The sequence below is a fragment of the Vanacampus margaritifer genome, chromosome 10 (assembly GCF_051991255.1).
Source record: "Vanacampus margaritifer isolate UIUO_Vmar chromosome 10, RoL_Vmar_1.0, whole genome shotgun sequence".
Taxonomy (NCBI): domain Eukaryota; kingdom Metazoa; phylum Chordata; class Actinopteri; order Syngnathiformes; family Syngnathidae; genus Vanacampus; species Vanacampus margaritifer.
The window spans coordinates 26,257,309-26,275,066 of NC_135441.1; the positions used below are offsets into that span (position 1 = coordinate 26,257,309).

The following is a 17,758-nucleotide window of genomic DNA, read 5'->3' on the forward strand; positions in this document are numbered from 1 at the left end:
TACTTGAATCACCCGCCATTGTCACTTCTCCTTTGTTCGTCTTTTTCATGTTCTTTCGATACATGCAAAGCCATGTTTGTTCTGTAGATTGCAATAAAGTTAGGGGAAAAAAAAGTGTCCGTCTTCTTCGCTGATTCTTCTTCTACGCTTTCCGTTAACTCCCTGTGGCTGCGCTACAGCGCCACTCCATAACTTGGCATATACATTACAGCCGTTAAACGTCCTCAGCGTCTTCTTTTGGACACACGCAAGCCTTAAAATGCTTCTGTGTGTACGACATTTGTTTGAGGAACGAAGCCGGCTTTGCTTTCCGTCTGGAAGGGCCTAATCAACCAACCAACAGACTAATCAATTTACCAACCATTCGCTTAACCAACCAATCAACTAACTCACCAATGAACTCTTCAACCAACCAACCAATCAATTGAGCAAAACCACCAAACTAACCAACCAAATTATCAACCGGCCAATTTATTGACACAACCTACCAAAATGGTTGACTGACTGACCAACCGAATAACTATCAATTGACTCATCAAACAAACAACCAATCGACCAATCAATTAGTTGAACGATCAACCAATCAACTAACCAGTTGACTAACCAACCGACCGACCACTAATCAATAAACAAAAAACCAATTGATCAACCAGCTGACTAATAAGTGGACCAACCGTCCAACTAATTGACTAGTTACTTCACACTCTCTGAATAAGCAGCCTTTCTAACAATCGATTTTGCCATGAGGCAGGTGAAAGACTGGTCGCTATGCAAATTGGTTAGGCACCAGCCACACCTGACAACAATAACAACAACCCCGTTGTGAGCACCCCCAAGGGACCCCCTCAGTCTTGTTCAGGGGAACTCCACACCTTAGATATGAATGTAAAAAAGCCTTTCGAAGAAAAGTTGAAAAATCATCCATAACCAAAAATAGTCCACTTACCTCCATTTCACTTTTGCTAAGGCTTTAAGGTATTCCTAACAAGTCTTCTTGTTTTTGTTTGTTTTGTGTGTGTGTCCTGTGCATCCTCAGCTCCGGGGCGGCCCTTGTGGCCGGGATGCCACTGCGTGCCGTGCCAGTCGGCAGTGGACGGTGAGGCCCAGGAGGAGGGGGCCGAGTGCAGGCGGCTGGGGGGGTGCAGCCCGCACCAGGCCGGGGACATGAACCTCTGCTGGAACGAGATCAAACGCAAGTCGCACAACATCCGGTAAGTGTCCGCTCGCGTGTCCAAATGGGGGCTCGGCGGTCTCTATGGCGACAGGAGCGCCGTACGGATGATGAAAGGAAGTTTTGCAAAGGTTGCTGTTTAATCCACTAATCGAGCTGAATCCCCCCAAAAAGGCCTTTGCAAGGATAATGAAGCTCAGGCATTCATTCAAGCTGTGGCATAATTTACGTTAGGAGGTGGTCTTACGTACACAGTGGTACCTTGATAGAAGTCACTTGACCTGAGATACGAGCTGTTGTTTGGTGTCAGGTTCAGTCAACCTAGAACATTTAATAAACAACGGGGCGTTTCCTAGTTACGCAGCCGTTGCTGCTCTAAAGGTGTGGGGGGCTCACAGCAGCAACATTAAAACCACCACGGATATGAGTCATTGTGCAGATAATAATGTGGACGTGTTTTTCTCGGGCACTGAAAGTTTCAACTGTCAAAGTTCAACAGTTCATCCGCAAAATGTTTCAGCCGCTATCTTGTGACGCGAGCGCCGTTCCTGTTTTCCAGTTGCAAAAGCATAAGTCATGCTTTGCAATACTATAAGTAAGAGTAAATATGGGATAACCCATGTACATTTATTCTAACATTTGGCTCTTTTTTTTTTTTTTTTTTGGGACTTGCCAGCAAAAATATAAGATGTGCTACATGATGGCATTCATTCGACTCACCTGACTTGACATCAAGCAGCAGTTTGGCAGATAGTGAACAACGCTCAACAAAAGAGGCTTCAAGCTGTTTATTGCCACTCCAAGTACAATTTGACTCTCAAGCTAATCATAAAACAAAGAGTGTGTGTATTAAATACAACCACAAAACCTTTCCTAGAAGGATGCTAGCATAATGCTAACACATAAAGGAAGACACCATAGCCATTCAAATAATTTGACTTGCAAAAAAAAAAAAAAAATGGCTGTGTATTAATTTCTTTACATTCTGTTTGATGATGTCATTATTTTTTGCTTTGAAGTAAAAAAAAATCTAGTCCATTTTTTGTTTAGATAAAAACATTGTTTTTTTAGAAGCTAGAACAGATTAATCACATTTGTATTCATTTCAATAGGGAAAAATGATTTCCAGATCCTGAACAAGTGAGTCACAGGTGTGATCACGGATTGAATTCAATTCTGGCACCATTGTGAACACAAATGATGAGCAACACATGTAGACAGTTGAGCTGTATTGTTGGGATTGTGCCTGTTGCAAAATCTCATCCAAGCACACGCGCGTCCCGCAGTGCAGTGCAAGCTAATGATGTGTAGCATTTGTGTATCATGGCCAAATGTGTGCGCGCGTGTTTTCCATTTACTCCCTGCCGAGTCAGCTTATTTATCATTGATAGCAAACTAATGCCGCCTGTATTGTGTTGATGTTTGCCCGCTCCAAACTATTAGCCGCCACTCACGTTGCTCTCTAATGCCTGAGTGGAGCGCGTCCAGGCTTTGCCGCATCATTTCCGACCCTCCGACTCCACTCCTGGGATCCCGTTCAGACAATTGCACCCCCACCTCCCGCTTAATGGCTTACTTGACCCCGACGCGTCTAATGTGGAAGCGGGAGGACGGCGGGGGCAGGACCCATGTGAAATTGGTTAAGACAGTTTCCCCCGCAGCTTCCGTGTAATTAGATCAGCCGGTAGGAGAGAGCCAGTGGAGGGCTGACTTGATAGGGAGGGAGGGGGCGGGGTGGGGGTGTTGGGGGGTGGGGGGGAGTAAAGGCAGATGCTACTAAATCATCCCACAGAGACATGCAGGGGGAAAGGGAGGGAAGTATAAAGAGTGAGTGAAGTGGCAGGTAACCTTGTGAGGAAAGTGTGTTTTTTATTCAGGACAAGCGCCATAGAATTTGCTTTTGTAATAGTCCCCCCCCCTGACGTTGATTGACAGCCGCTTGAGCCTCTGCCACAATAACTCATTCACTGCCATTGACGGCTATAGACGTCAAAAATTAATTTGAACTATTTCTATTAGTTTAACATCTTTTCCACTCTTGTTAACAAGAGTATGAAAATCTAGAATTGTTTTATTGTACATTTAGAACAAATTTGTGATTAATTGTGAGTTAACTAGTGAAGTCATGCGATTAATTACGATTAAAAATTGTAATCGCCTGATGCTCCTAATTTAAAAAAAATTAAATTTTCATCCTGTCAGGAGATTTAAAATTTTTATGGTAAATAACTGCAAGACATCAATAGTTAACTCACGACTAATTTTATATTTGTTCTTAATGTATTTTTTAAAATAATCTACAGTAGGTTTTCATACTCTTGTTGACAAAAGTGGAAAAAATGTTAAAGTAATAGAAATAGTTCAAATTAATTTTGAACGTCAATAGCCGTCAATGGCAGTGAATGAGATAAAAGTCAAGCCTGCTCTCTAGGTGACCAATTTTAAAATGTGTATATGGGCAATTTGCAATTTAATTTGATCAAAAATGTTAAAGACATACTCCACTTAACTTTCTTTTGAAAATAAATTATTTTACTCAATAATTGTTTCTAATAAAAAAGGGATTTTAATTTGGCCACCGGGAGCAGTATAATACAATTGAATCGAAGAAGAGTTTCACAACTACTGCAGGCCACTCAGTGTGATGCATTCATAATTGTTTTTTTGAAGAGGATTTTTTTGTTTTGTTAATTTTTTTAGAGCAAAAGACTGATCACAAGAATAAAGTCCTTTTATAATTTTTTTTTATTTATTTTTATTTTTATTTTTATTTTTTTTCAGGAGAAACAAAAATCTCGCATAGGTTACCAGTTATATATATTTTTTAAAAGAAAATAACCTTAATTACTCGAGCATAAAACCCAATTATTTTCTCTTCCTCCCCTTTCCCGAAGAAGTAGAAAATGTTTTAGGCCCCGCCCCAATGCTGCGACTATAAAATTCAGTACAAAAAAAAAAAGTACACCTCTGGATAACATCCTTATTAACTGTAAGAGTAAAAATATAAACTGAGAAAAATTGAGAATAATTTTTTTTTTTTAAATAATTAAAATAATACAATCATATTTTCTTATTAAACGTCTTTGCCTTGTTAATTTAAATTTCTTTAAAAATGTCATTAATTTAAATATATAGTTAAAAACCTTTCATATCACAATATCCTACATGACAGATTTTTTTTCTATCTAAAGAATATATATTTCTGTTCTTGAAAATGTCCCTGGGCCCAAAAAGTTGTGTGCGAACCTCTGCTCTAGTTTTTGGTATTCTGCGACTTGGCCTGGAATTCAATTGAACGTCACCTGCTACAAGCGCGACTTCCAAAATTGAGTGTGAAAAACGCATGTTTTGCATTATCTTGAAGGCGGGGTTGTCGGGGGGGGGGAAACAGGTGGGATGGGTGGCGCACGAAGATAAGAACCAAGCTGGGAGATACGCAATGTTTATGCTTGGCATGGAACTTATCAGCGTGACACGATGTCACTCTGCTAATTGGACTCTGGGACGATAACAAAAGGTTGGCGGCGTGATCACTTTTGTTGATGTTTTATACGGAAAAAGAGGCCAACTCAATAAATGGCACGCATGCGCCAGCACACGCGCGCACGGAGCAGCGTACGAGTGACCGGCAACGTTGCTGCGTGTTGCTAAGTGTTTATATTGACCTCTACTATAATAATCCATCTATGACATGGCAGCAATTCATGTAATGCGTCATGTAAACATGTACAACGTAAACTCGGGCTGAACATTTCATTGAATCGATTACAATGTTGTAGAATGCAATTTTAACTTTGCAAATGATGCAATTAGGGGGGAAAAAATGGCCGATTTTTTTATTGGCTTTATTAAATATTGTAAATCATTTATTTACTTATATAGTGTATGGATAAATTCAGCGTGCCCAGAAGTGTAGTCCACATGTTTACATAAGATTGTTTCATGAAATATGAAAAGTCGAAGTGATAGAGGCAAATTTGATGTGATTTGAATGTAACGTGACTTCTAACTTACTGACGTATGTTTACGCCACACTTGTTTGGTTGAATTTTCTTCTTAGTGAACACTTAAAAGACTGAAAATCTAAATATTTTAAAATCTTGTTGAATTAAGATGAATGAATTGTGGTTCATATTAATTCATGATTCATATTTACCTTTATTTTAGCTTGTGATGTTAGATGACACCCCCCCCCCCTAGATTAGGGCCACGTATAAATATATATATATATATATATATATTAGGGGTGTTAGAAAAAATAGATTCGACAATATATCGCGATATTACAGCGCGCAATTTTTGAATCAATTCAATATGCAGCTGAATCGATTTTTAAACATCAATTTTTTTAATGGAAATATTCAACAAAATATCCCACATTAAGCATGGAAGAATGTTATATTAATGGAACATTAAGCCTTAATATTTTGCTGTTCTGTTCAAACATGAAACAGACTGCAACCTGTTTGTTAAATGCAGTGGCTCAGTTATAAGCCTGAGTTTTCAGATAAAGTAATAAATGTTCACACAAATCTTACAGTGCACATGTACAAGTTTACTGATTAGTATTTTCTAAATTTGAGTAAAAAAAATCAAAAAAAATCGCAATAATCAATTTATAGATTTGCATCGGGATTAATCGGCATCGAATCGAATCGCGACCTATGAATCGTGATTCGACTCGCCAGGTACTAGGCAATTCACACCCCTAATATATGTACATTTTTAGAGGGCGGGGGCAATATTCCGAGAATTTGTGACTTTATAAAGTGGCAAATTTATGAGATTTTTTTCTTGGAATATAGCCCCGCCCTCTAAAAAAAGATATTTATATTGGCCCTAATACGCCATCGTAGACAGCAGCCGACATCCAGCAATTACTAACTCACAAAATTCCCGATGGCCACCCTTGCTTGGAATCGGTATTTGCCGATCCATCATTTTAAGGTAAGCCTATCCTAACAAAACAAACGATTTATGTATCATGAATCTGATATTGTTATTGTAACAGAGATACATTTTTTGCTTGCTTTTGTTAAAAAAAAAAAAAAAAAAACCATGGCAAGAGGATCTTAAAAAATAATCGTTATTGCAATATTGAGGGGCAAAAAAAAAAATCACACTGAAATTATTTTTCCAAATCGTTCACGCCCATTCACGCACACACTTCATGAAATCAAATCCAAATGGCTCATATTGTGACGTCATCGTGTCAGAAACCCGATTGCAGAGTTGCGCTTCTTTGTGTTCCGACGACGGCCATGTTGACGCGCGTCTTTGGTGGTCACATGTTGAAGCGCCCACCGCGCGCACCGCAGGGTAACGCCCACGCGGCTCGGGCGCGAGGGCGGCCACGTGCGTGTGAGGAATGAACGTTTTGCGCACGGCTCCGATGATTTTTTTTGCCGACAGTCGACCACCCGCGGCTGACGTCCGTGGGAGTCACGAGGCGACACTTCAGGGCCGCTTGTCGTCACCGTCGGCCGCTTATTTGCAAGTCGCTACTGTGGCTTGGATCCTTCCTTCCTTTCTTCCTCTGGTCATGGTTCGGAAAAAAACAAAAAAAACAACAAGCCCTTAGGGGCTTTGGTGGCCCATTTTCTCAGCGTCATCTCTGGGCAAGCTCCTGTGTTGTGTCTGTTGCTTCCATTGTTCAAGGTTAGTGGCTAAAAAAAAACAAAAAAAAAAAAACAGGTGAATACCCGGGAAGGCTTTGTTTGCACGATGGGGAGCCGTCAGCTTGCAAAAATGCAGCTTTTGTCCTATTTAGAGTCGCCCGCATAAAATAAACACCTCCCTTAACCAGGCTTTTTGGGGTTTTTTTTTGGTTATGAAAGAAGTTCAGCAGGTAAGGATTGTAATTTTGTTTGCGAGTCGTTGACTTCAGCAGAATGTCGCATTCTTCATTTTTTCAGGCCTTTACTGCAGCCTCTTTCAGTTCTTTGTTTCTGAGGATTTCTCCATCCAGTCTAAGACCTTCCAATTGACTTTACCACGACGTTAGCATGGGTTAGCATTGAACGACGACATGTTCCGAACAAGGTTATTATAGTTTTGGAATTTTCATTTTAGTTAGTTTTTATTTCGTTTAGAGTTTTTTTTTTTTTTTTTTCAATTGAGTTAGTTAATTATTTTTGAGTTTGGTTCTGGTAGTTTTGATTAGTTTTTATTATTTTTAAAAGGAAAATGAAAATGAAAGTTTTGGTTTAATTTGAGTAAGTTTCGGTATTAGTTTTTGCTTTTAACTCATTCAAACCCCAAAACGTATAAATACATTTTTAATACTTTGTCCTGCACTCCCCAAAAACATATTTATACGTTTTTTTAGTTTTAACGCTAGAGCATTTTTTTATTTTTATTTTTTTTATTGATATATATATTTTTTGTATTTTATTTATTTTTTTGTATGTGGGTGAATATGTGTAGGCTCGTGTTCGTTCTCGTCGAACCGATTGCCGCGGAAAGTCGTTCCTGCGCGGCGAGTTTCGACTGACGATGAAACAGCATATGTTGCTTTTATTAACACGAGTCCCACGCGCCGCGATTAACAATTTATCTTTGCATGTCATTTGCTTATTTGTATATGTTAACTTTCTCATTACCCTCGCGCGGGCGTTTTTCGAGCCATCGTTATTCGACGCCGATGTAAATGTCCGATTATGGATTCCCTTTTTCAGTTCTGAATTGGGAGGAAGAAAAAAAACCCACCCTAGTGCAGTGGCCCTCAACCCTGATCGTCAGGGACCGACCGGTATCCAGCCTGTTTTCCATGTCTCCCACAGCCAACACAGGTGGAGATCGTTATCAGCCTTCTCCAGAGATTGCTGATGATATGAATCACCTGTGTTGGCTGTGGGAGGCATGGAAAACAGGCTGGATACCGGTCCCTGAGGACCAGGGTTTGGGGACCTCTGCCCTAGTGAGTGTCGTTGTCACTCAGCAAACGGGTTTCTCGCAAATTTCGGGAAGGCGGCGGCGGGAAAAAGACGAAAGGGACGCTTCAGGCCAGGCTTCGCTTCCACTCCTTTTTTTTTTTTAATTTTTTTATAGAGCTCAGTATTGTTCATTTGGTAATTTTACCGATTTGACATGTCATCATCATTGCTTTCCTTTTTTTTATTTTTTTTTATATATATATTTTTTTGTATTTTTTATTATTTTTTTTGTATGTGGGTGAATGTGTGTATATTCGCTTCCACTCCTGATGCACAACAAAGCAGCGTTTCCCAAACTGGCCTTTTTTCCCTCACCAACGTCATCACGTTCTCTAGCGTTTGTCACAAAATGTTCCTTTTGGAGATGACGCACAACAATGCCGAGCGGCGGCGGCGGCGGCGGCGGCGGCGGCGACTTGCACATGTGGACGCGAGCAAGCAGGGCTGCTGCTGCTGCTGCTGCTGCTGCTGTTTTGATACACAATCAAGCGGAGCATGAAAAAAGGCCAGTCAGCGCCGTTGCGTTGAATGATGTGCTGCCAGCTGACAGTCACAACAATAGCGGCAAAAGCTTTCAGGTTGCGTTCCCAAAATGGGACCCCCATGCGGACCCTCGGGGGTCTGTGAAATGTACTTTGGAGGTTTCCCCCAAAAATGATTTGCACTACATTGTCATGTGCTGTCATAAAAAGCATGTGTAGTTGTATTTTTTTTACATCCACTTGTTAAAGTAGGACCTTCTTCACTTGCCATATTTTTACTTTCTTTTGGTAAAATATGATTATTGATCCTGTCCCCTCGAGAACATAGTCCTACACTTTAGCCAATAAAGACACCTTATCTAATATAGTCCGACGTGCATGAATGAAATCGTATTTGCTAAAATATGATTTCCCCACCTTAACATCTTACCATTATGCTTTTCTCTTTATTCTCGTAAGCAAGACTTTATTCTTTGTCTAAAAAAATTGAATTTCTCCAGGAAAAGATAAAAAACAAAAATTATCATCTTATTTTATATATCAGATTAAAAGACATTGAACATGTTTAGTGCTGTCACTATCGAATATTTTTTACGATCGATTAATCCATCGATTATTTAATCGACTATTCGGATTCATTTTAATTTTGCGTTCGTGTATTAAAAAAGCATATTTTCCTGAGTCCTGTTTATTAACCCGTGATTGGTGTTTATTTCGTACTTTGTATTTGTATAGCGATTATAAAACACAAAAGTAAAAACAGATGTTTGCAAATGTCGTATTTTGATGAAACACAGAAGATAATCAGTCTTATTTCATGAAAGACAACAATTGAACAATTACTGATGATATGCTGAAATTAGAAGATTTGGACCATTTTTAATTAGAGAATGACTCCAAACGATTACTCGATTGTTAAAATAGTTGTCGATTAATTTGATACTTGATATTGCCAGCTCTAAACATGTTAAACAGAATTCTTGTAAAATGACAGCTCTTTATCCAGACAAAAAACGACTCGTAAAGATTACAACCTAGTTTATGCGTGAGAAGAAGTTATTTCTCATCGAGGCGGACGTTTTGTTGGATTGGCCATCGCAAATTGTATGCAGTGAATTCCACACACCGTAAATGTCATTTTAAGAGGCATTCAATCCATCATCAAATCTTTCATGATAACAAATTGTTTATTGTTTAATCAAATCAAAACGCATGTGATGACACTTCCAGACCAACAAGCTGCAAGCAGCGGAAAGTTCCCGTCCTTCTTTTAGTTCTTGGCCTGAAAATGGAGGCCTAGCAAGAAGTAGCAACATTGAATTTCCAAATGGCTTGTGAGCGCCCCACAGCGAGTGATACCATTTATTGTTTCACAAGTCTTGCATCATGAATGAGACGACGATGCTTTTTGAAAGCGTCCTTATAGAAAAGACTTCCGATTGTGTCGTGCCAGGGAACGATTTCCTTGAGTTTGAGTGCATTCAACAGTGCGGCGACGGGGAGGCGAGAACATGTGACGCGTGGTGACAGCACACTCAATAGGAATTGATGTTCTGCCCAAGTCGTAAAGTGTTCCCGTGACACCCCCCAGTGTTGTTCTGGTGTTGATTTGTTTTTAGATTTAAGAACGTTTTCAAGAAGAATGCTCAAAAATCAGTGTTGATTCTATTAATTTAAAATTCTTTACAATAATCTGTTCTGTGCCCCACTCGTCTAAACACAGCATTCTGATTAATATTGTGTTTGTGAAATATGAATTCATTTGCCAGATGCAAGATGCGTTTTTTATCCATCTCAGTGGGCGGCCATTTTGCTGTTGACTGTCAATGACATCACATTTGCTCAGGTAATAACTCATCACAGCTCACCAGTTTTCGGAGTTTAGTCATGTGACGTGTGCAAGCTGAGCCATAATTGGTCGTTACAGGAGCCCTGACTGAGCACCATTAGAAAAATTCGGGAAAAAACTTTTACGCTTGGAGGGGGGGGGGGGGATTTTGAAGCGTATTGAAAAATGGAAAATGCGAATTTTGGCTATGGAAACAGGTTTTGCAAATAAACACGGACAAGACCGGATATTACGTCACACGTACGTTTGTAGTCGGCGGACGATAAAGTATGGTGTGTTTTTTTTTTTTTTGGGGGGGGGGAGGGGGCGGCGAAACCGAAATCTTTTTCCAATTAATGAAAGAAGCAAATATGAATGCGATTTTAGATGGAAAACAGCAAAGAAACGAATTACAAAAGCAAACTCATACGACGCATACGTCGCTTCCTGTTTTTCTTCTTCTTTTGAATGACTGGTGAATCCCATCTCTACGGTGTATAGCGCCACCTACAGTGGTGAAGTCGCATGTCCGTTTTGCGCATTTTCACTGCTTAAAAAATTCGGATGGAAACCTGACTTGTGATGTCATTTTCAATCACTAGCAAGTGGTAAAATGGCCGCCCTCTTCCTCTTTTTTTTTCTTTTTCTTTCTAGAGAGCTCAGTATTGTTCGTTCGGTAATTTTACCGATTTGACATGTCATCATCATTGCTCTCCTTTTTTTTTTTTTTTGCTTTTGCCCTCTTCCTCTTTAATGTGACTTCTAACCTGGACAACAATTGAAATCACTTTTCAAGAAGCGCCGTGAAAATAAACACCCTCAATGAGATCATGCGCGCGATAGCGTCTCGATAACCTTCCAATTAATGTTGCTCTTCCTTGTTAACACGTTCTCGCCGATCTGACTCCTGGCACTGTTTGCCATTTTTCACAAACTTGTGTTCAGTTGAGTGGAAAGGAGGCACAGCGAGAGGGGGGGGGGGGGGGGGTAAAGAGAAGAGCAGAACGGAAAAGGGCTTCACTCAACGCCCCCTTTGGCCCCGAGGCAAGACAGCAGCGAGCTCCGCGCCTCAAACAGTCCAAACTCTGCTTCAGTCTCCCATGCATTAATTAATCATGGAATCGGCGAACGCTAAGCTTCTCGCTATAATCTCTCCGACTGATTGGGGAGTTGAATTTCTATTTGACAATATTATTTACTTTTGGATGGGAACCGTCAAGCAACGTGGGGGGGGGGGGGGGGGGGAAGGGGGGGTTAGGCATGCGAGCGTGCTGTGTTAAACTGCAAACAAAGGTTGGCCAAGTCACGATACGTTTGACATTTACAGCTAAAAATGATATAAAAAAAATATTCTCCCCCGCAGCTAGCAGCGCCGATGATGCCGCGCTTGCGGGCTTATCTCGGCCGGATCCTTCGCACGCTGCTAATCCCGGAAATGAAAAAGGTTGGGATCTTTCATTACGACAATATGACGGCGATATCAGCGTGATCTGAACATGTCTTCCCTTGTGATGGCTTTCCAAGATGTTGCCGCGTGACAAAATCATCTCTTGGTTGCTTTCATGTCTCAACGTCATCATTCTTGTCATCGGTTCATTTGATTTCCGATCGAACCGCGACTGGAATGATGTTATCTTGCCATACGCAACACGATTAATGGGGGGGTTCCAGATCCGTCCACAATTGGGTCGATGCCATGGACTTCCGACTAACGGGTTTCACACATCAGCGTCGTTTCCGGCTGCGTTCCAACACTATTAGCACCCCCACCCCCCACCAACCGCATGCGCAACCGGAAAATGGTGAAATATGGCCGGTCATAGCCATAGATATACGGTCGTTTAAAAAATTAAGAAAGAAAGAAAAACAAAAAAAACTGGCTTGTGAGGAACGGGAAGTACGGAGCGGTAAACGGCAACACGTGACGTCAAACACGACACGCGCCGCCGCGCCGCCGCCTCTGTCGTTGCTACAACAAGCTGTCAGACGGGTCAATAATGTGGCTCAGTTTGAAAAGGGCCAGATCGGATTTGGACACTTGCTAAAAAAAAAAAAAAACAGTTTGGACCGTCAGCCCTAAATATCGGACTCGAGGAGGAATCTGATGTGAACGTAGCCTTAGCTTTCGCTAACATGCTAACATCAATTCATTTCCACCCTGATGTTACTTCACAAAGCAAAGAAGAAGCTACTCATTTTCTGAGAAATGAGTACTTTTATTATCGTGCTACATTTAATTTCGCTAAATTCAACACTGAATGTAGGCAAGTCATTTTGGACTTTAAAAACTCAAAGAAAATAATTGTTTCAAATTCCGCGCTGTACTGTTTCCTGCGGTCCTCTCAGCCTGTTTAATGAATTATTTCCAAATATGTTGGCGGTGATCTAACGAAGTGTTTGCTGGAGCTTCAGCACTCCGAAATGGATCGCCCTGCTTGTTAATGCTGTCGTTGGCCTCGAGTGTTTGTTGAGGGGGGGAAAAAAAGATTTACACATCAAACGGCCACTTGCTCATTTCAATGACTGCTAACACTGTAGCGTGCTTTAGCGCCAGCAGACCATTCACCGGAGTGCTGCAATAATCATAATAAAAATAATAAAAAAAACCGGTGATGTTTCCTCTCCAGCGGCCATCTGCAGCAACAGGATTTGCCCCTTTAAGTGGTTACGCGCCGCCCGCAGCTGGTGGAGATTTGAAAAGAGGACGGGACATCAAATGGGCAGAGAGCCAATGAGGAACGACTTCCTGTTTGTTTGCGTGTCGAAAGATGAACACGTTCATGCGATTGACTTTTGTTGCTGCGTGACAGAAAATAACAATCTCGAGTGGCATTCCGCAGGGCACAGACGTCCGCTCAGGACTAATAATCAGAATGGCCGTTGCATATCGTTAGAGACCACATGTTTGATTATGACTCCATCGGACTGAATTTTGTTATTAGAAAACATGCCTGATGGAGGAGGACAAAATGCGTTTTATAGTAAACATAAACACATCACATAGCAACAGATTGTATTCGCACCAACAATCAGATGCTAACCTCGAGATTTTTCTTGGATTGGGACAGAAGTGAAACGTTTGGGGGGTCATCCCGACCCAGATGTGTAACCGTGCGCAAACATGTTTACACCAGTACAGCGACTTTAGATTAAGATTAAGATTAAGATTAAGATTCAGCGGGTGAAATTTATTCTCCGCTTTGCGAGCGGCGAGGAGCAGCTGCGGCCGCGCGCGGGAATCAGATGCGACGTTTCAAGGAAGATCTGCCCTCATTGTTTTCAGATATTTTTTTGTTTTCAATAATAGCTTCAGATAGTTTAAAAAAAAGAAAAACAGTTGCTAATACATTTTCAATTATTTCTTAAATTAGGCAAAAAGTCACAACTGCAAAATGAAAACACTGTCAAGGAGCATGGAGAAGACACATGAAGCGAAACAGCCCAATCGGACTATTTCCAGTTGCCGGCCACGACAGTGAGGCAATACTGTGCACTAGTTGTCATCTCCTTGCTACTAGTGCTACGTTTGTCATTGTAAATGGAAAAAAATAACGAGATAAAATGGCTTAAAGGTACTCACGTACGTGCAAGCGGTTACGTGCATTTACCCCCAAAATTTGCTACTTGGTGAGCAGCAACAAAAATATTTTTCAAATTATTATTATTGAAATGATTTATTCACTAAACGATGGATAACATGGAATGAATGAGGTCGTGTGACAAAGGAACAGTGGCGGGAATGGATGATAATAATAAAAGGTAAGAAAAATATAATGGCGGCTACGACCCTAATTCATCTCCTAGTGCACTAGTACACCCTAGTCAGTCTACTAGTGCAGTGGTCCACAACCTTTTTTTCACCACGGACCGGTTCATACATGTCCACAACTTTGGCGGACCAGCAACCCAGTGGGTTCGGGGGTCGGGGGTGGGGGGGGGCTTGGCTGTTCGTCGGCTGATTAATAAAAGGCTACGACAACAAACGCTGAAGTCCACTACTACTAGGGTAACAAAACGCGACTGAGATAATTAGCATCTTGGCATGTGTCAAGAGTCCGTCGTAAACAGAGAGAATCTGGTCACTTTTCAAAATAAAATATTTTTAAGCCTCGGCTAATCAATTAACCGGAAGTACAGTAAGTTTTTTTTATTCTTTCAACTGTGCAGCCCGACGCAGCCCGGTCCAAAGATGTTCACGGCCCGGTGGTTGGGGACCACTCTACTAGTGCACTAGTAGGCTGACTAGGGCGTACTAGTTGACTGAGTACTTACTAGTGAGGACAAAGAGCACAGTAGTGAACGGCCAATTTAGCACACGAGTAAGAAATGGAGAAAAAGCTCAAAGCGTTTGCCATGTGCTGCTTTTTCGTTCCAACGCAGACTCGGTCGGTGCTTTATTTGCTTTATTTGTCTGTCTCTGTGGGAGGCAGTAATGGAAGTCCCAGTGATGGACAAAATGTGCTATTAGCTCTGTGTGTGTTTTTGTTGTTGTGCACATTTCTGCATTAGCTTGTGATGGCGCGCGCGGGGCTTCTGTGTTGTGATTGAGGGTTGAAGCATTTGGATGCCAGGGTTGTCCGCTGATGGATGACCTTACTCGGAAGCAGCCATGCCTTGCTCGTGTGCGCGTGACTCACAAGCTGTTCACGCAGGCTGGGTGTAAAGTTGGCTTGTTTGTGTGTGTGTGTAGCAGTCGAGCCTAGCCTGTTAGCAGCGCTACCAAAATAACGGTTTCCCGCCATCTCCTTCAATTGCATCAGTGAGTAAAACGGGAGGAGCAACAAAAGGCTACTTAATGCATGTTTACAGGCCACAACACACTTGCAAGATGCTTAAAATAGCAATTTGATTCCTGGCAATTGTGCTGCAGGGAGAATGATCTCATTTCAACTGAATTGGTTGGAAAATTATTTATGGCCAATAATGCAGCTTTGCTCATCTGTCAGTTGACAAATAGTGACAGGCAGAGCATTGCAATGTCCTTCCACTAGATGGCAGAAGAGCTCCCACTAATTATCGTAGTACTCCCAGATCATTCTTGCTTCCAAAATTCATGCCATCCTGGGTATATATATCATCTGATTCTGCATTACTTTTACCAGCTCAGTGGCCTAGTGGTACAGTGTCCGCCCTGAGACTGGGAGCTCGTGGGTTCAATTCCCGGCCGGGTCATACCAAAGACTATAAAAATGGGACCCATTGCCGCTCTGCTTGACACTCAGCAATAAGGGTTGGAATTGGGAGGTTAGATCATCACCATATGATTCCCGAGCGCGGCTGCTGCTGCTCACCGCTCCCTCAGGGGATGGGTCAAATGCGGAGAACGAATTTCGCCCCACTTAGGTGGGTGTGCCAATCAATGAATCTTATCTTATCTTATCTTACAGTATTCACACAATTTAACGTTAAATATCAACTTTTCCTCATTCATTTTCAATGGGACTGAAATTTAACTTTTCCTAAGTCCTACTTGACGTGCCCACTAGCATAAATACAACTCGTCGTCGTTAGCAGCTCTCTGCTACTGCTCAGTGGCAAAGTTGGTCAAGCGCATTGTCAAGTAACCGGGAGGTCGTCGCGGGAATCGATTCCCGCTTGAAGCTCCTTAGCGTTAATGCAGTTTTTATCATCCCAGCTACAATTAATAATGAGTCATTTTCTTATCTTTCCATTTACTTCATAAGCATTTCACAAGCATCCCACATGCATTTATTAGCGTTCAGCTTTCAGCATTCCCACGCACTTTCTGCATAAATTGCACTTTTTTTTGTTTAATAATGTACATACAACATAATGAGTTGTATTTGCTTCATTGTCGTTCAGTCGAAATAAGTCTTTCCATTAAACCGGCTGAGGACCAATAAACCAACCATAAATAAATAAATAAATGAAACCCATAATTTGCATGTGCTGTAGGACATATGAATTGTAGATACATTATTTGTAATGTAGGATGCATGGAATGTATTTGCATCTTTTTTGCACTGGTAAGTACTCATTAAATGTATTTTTGTTTATACTGAATATATTTGAATATTTAACCTACAAACCCCTGCATGAAGCATTTTATGATATTAAATAAGGGAATATCTCCCTGTCAATGTCAATCAAGCAAGAGTCTTGTTATCTTGCTTTCAGCGTACCTAATTATTACCTAATCAATTAATTCTAATCTTTTCATACTTGCCCACTCTCTTTCCGTGTACCAATCTTTCCCGCCCTCCCGCCGGCATCTTTGAGGTAATTCCGAGTCTCTCGTGTGTGCCAAATTCAGTTTGCAGAAAAAATGCCTTACACTTTGCATTTCTCCGCTCGCTAATGTGAACTGAAGTGAACCCGCTGATGAAGGCGTGCTAATGCTACGCGTGCTAATGCTACGCGTGCTAATGCTACGCGTGCTAATGCTACACGTGGAAGAAAAAGCCTCTTTCTGGACTCCTTACACAGATCTGACGACACAAATGGCGACACCTCGCCGCCATATGCCCTCTTGTACTGTACATCTGTGACATCTTTGTGTGGCTATATTTGATGAATACAAATGACTTCATCTATGTTTTTTTGTTTTTTTCTGACTGACTTTCATTCTGGCTCATCCTGGTGATAGTGCTGGTGAAAGGGGATGTGAGATCATAATAGTGCTGGAGTGTGCTGGCTTCTGGTGTGAAAATGAAACACTTGGATGTTTTCACGCCTCTAATGTCTCTTTAATGTCCCTTTTATTGCCAGCTGCAGCTCGAAAGCAACACTTTGCTTATTGACAAGACATGCTGGGTTCGTGGTAATTAAAGATTCAGCCATCCATCCATTTTCTATGCCCTCTCAAAGTGTAATTAAAGATGCTAATAATAATTGGAGGAAAAAAAAAACACTTATCTTTTTTTGCTGGCAACAATAACAAAGTGTCAGCTTAGCTAATGAATTACTTACTTATGAATGAATTATTTATCCTCACTACACTGTGATTAGCCTGCGTAAAACAAGGAACACTTAATTGATCTCACAACAGGCAAATACACTCTAAAAAACACGAGTATTAGAGTTTTATTTTTTCCCTTAATTTTAATAGTATTCATTTGTAATGGACCAAAAAAATGATGGACTTTCGGAATAGTAAAAAACTAAAAAGAAAATATATATGTGTGTGGGGGGGAGGGGGTTGTGTTATTTCTCACTTGCACCCAATAGTGGTATGTGAGCTCCCTCTACTGGTATGCAAATGAATCACTGAATTAAATACAATTAAAATTGAAAGCATTTAACGCATCAAGGAATGAATAACAAACAAAGGAATGAAGCTTTAGCTATGCACCATTTTAAACTATTTCTAAACAAAAACTAG

The 17,758-nt window shown here is 41.0% G+C and overlaps 1 protein-coding gene across 5 annotated transcripts in view; it reads left to right on the forward strand.

The window, feature by feature from the left end:
• The window catches only part of drp2 (dystrophin related protein 2), a 171,481-nt gene that overhangs the window by 85,768 nt on the left and 67,955 nt on the right, over positions 1-17,758 (forward strand). For all 5 annotated transcript variants that reach the window (XR_013295678.1, XM_077578695.1, XM_077578698.1 and 2 more), the window contains one exon: positions 1,037-1,211. Coding sequence is in view for 4 of the 5 variants with exons in the window: in XM_077578695.1 (XP_077434821.1) it covers positions 1,165-1,211 (47 nt within the window). In the remaining variant the exon portion in view is untranslated. The remainder of the gene's footprint in view (positions 1-1,036; positions 1,212-17,758) is intronic.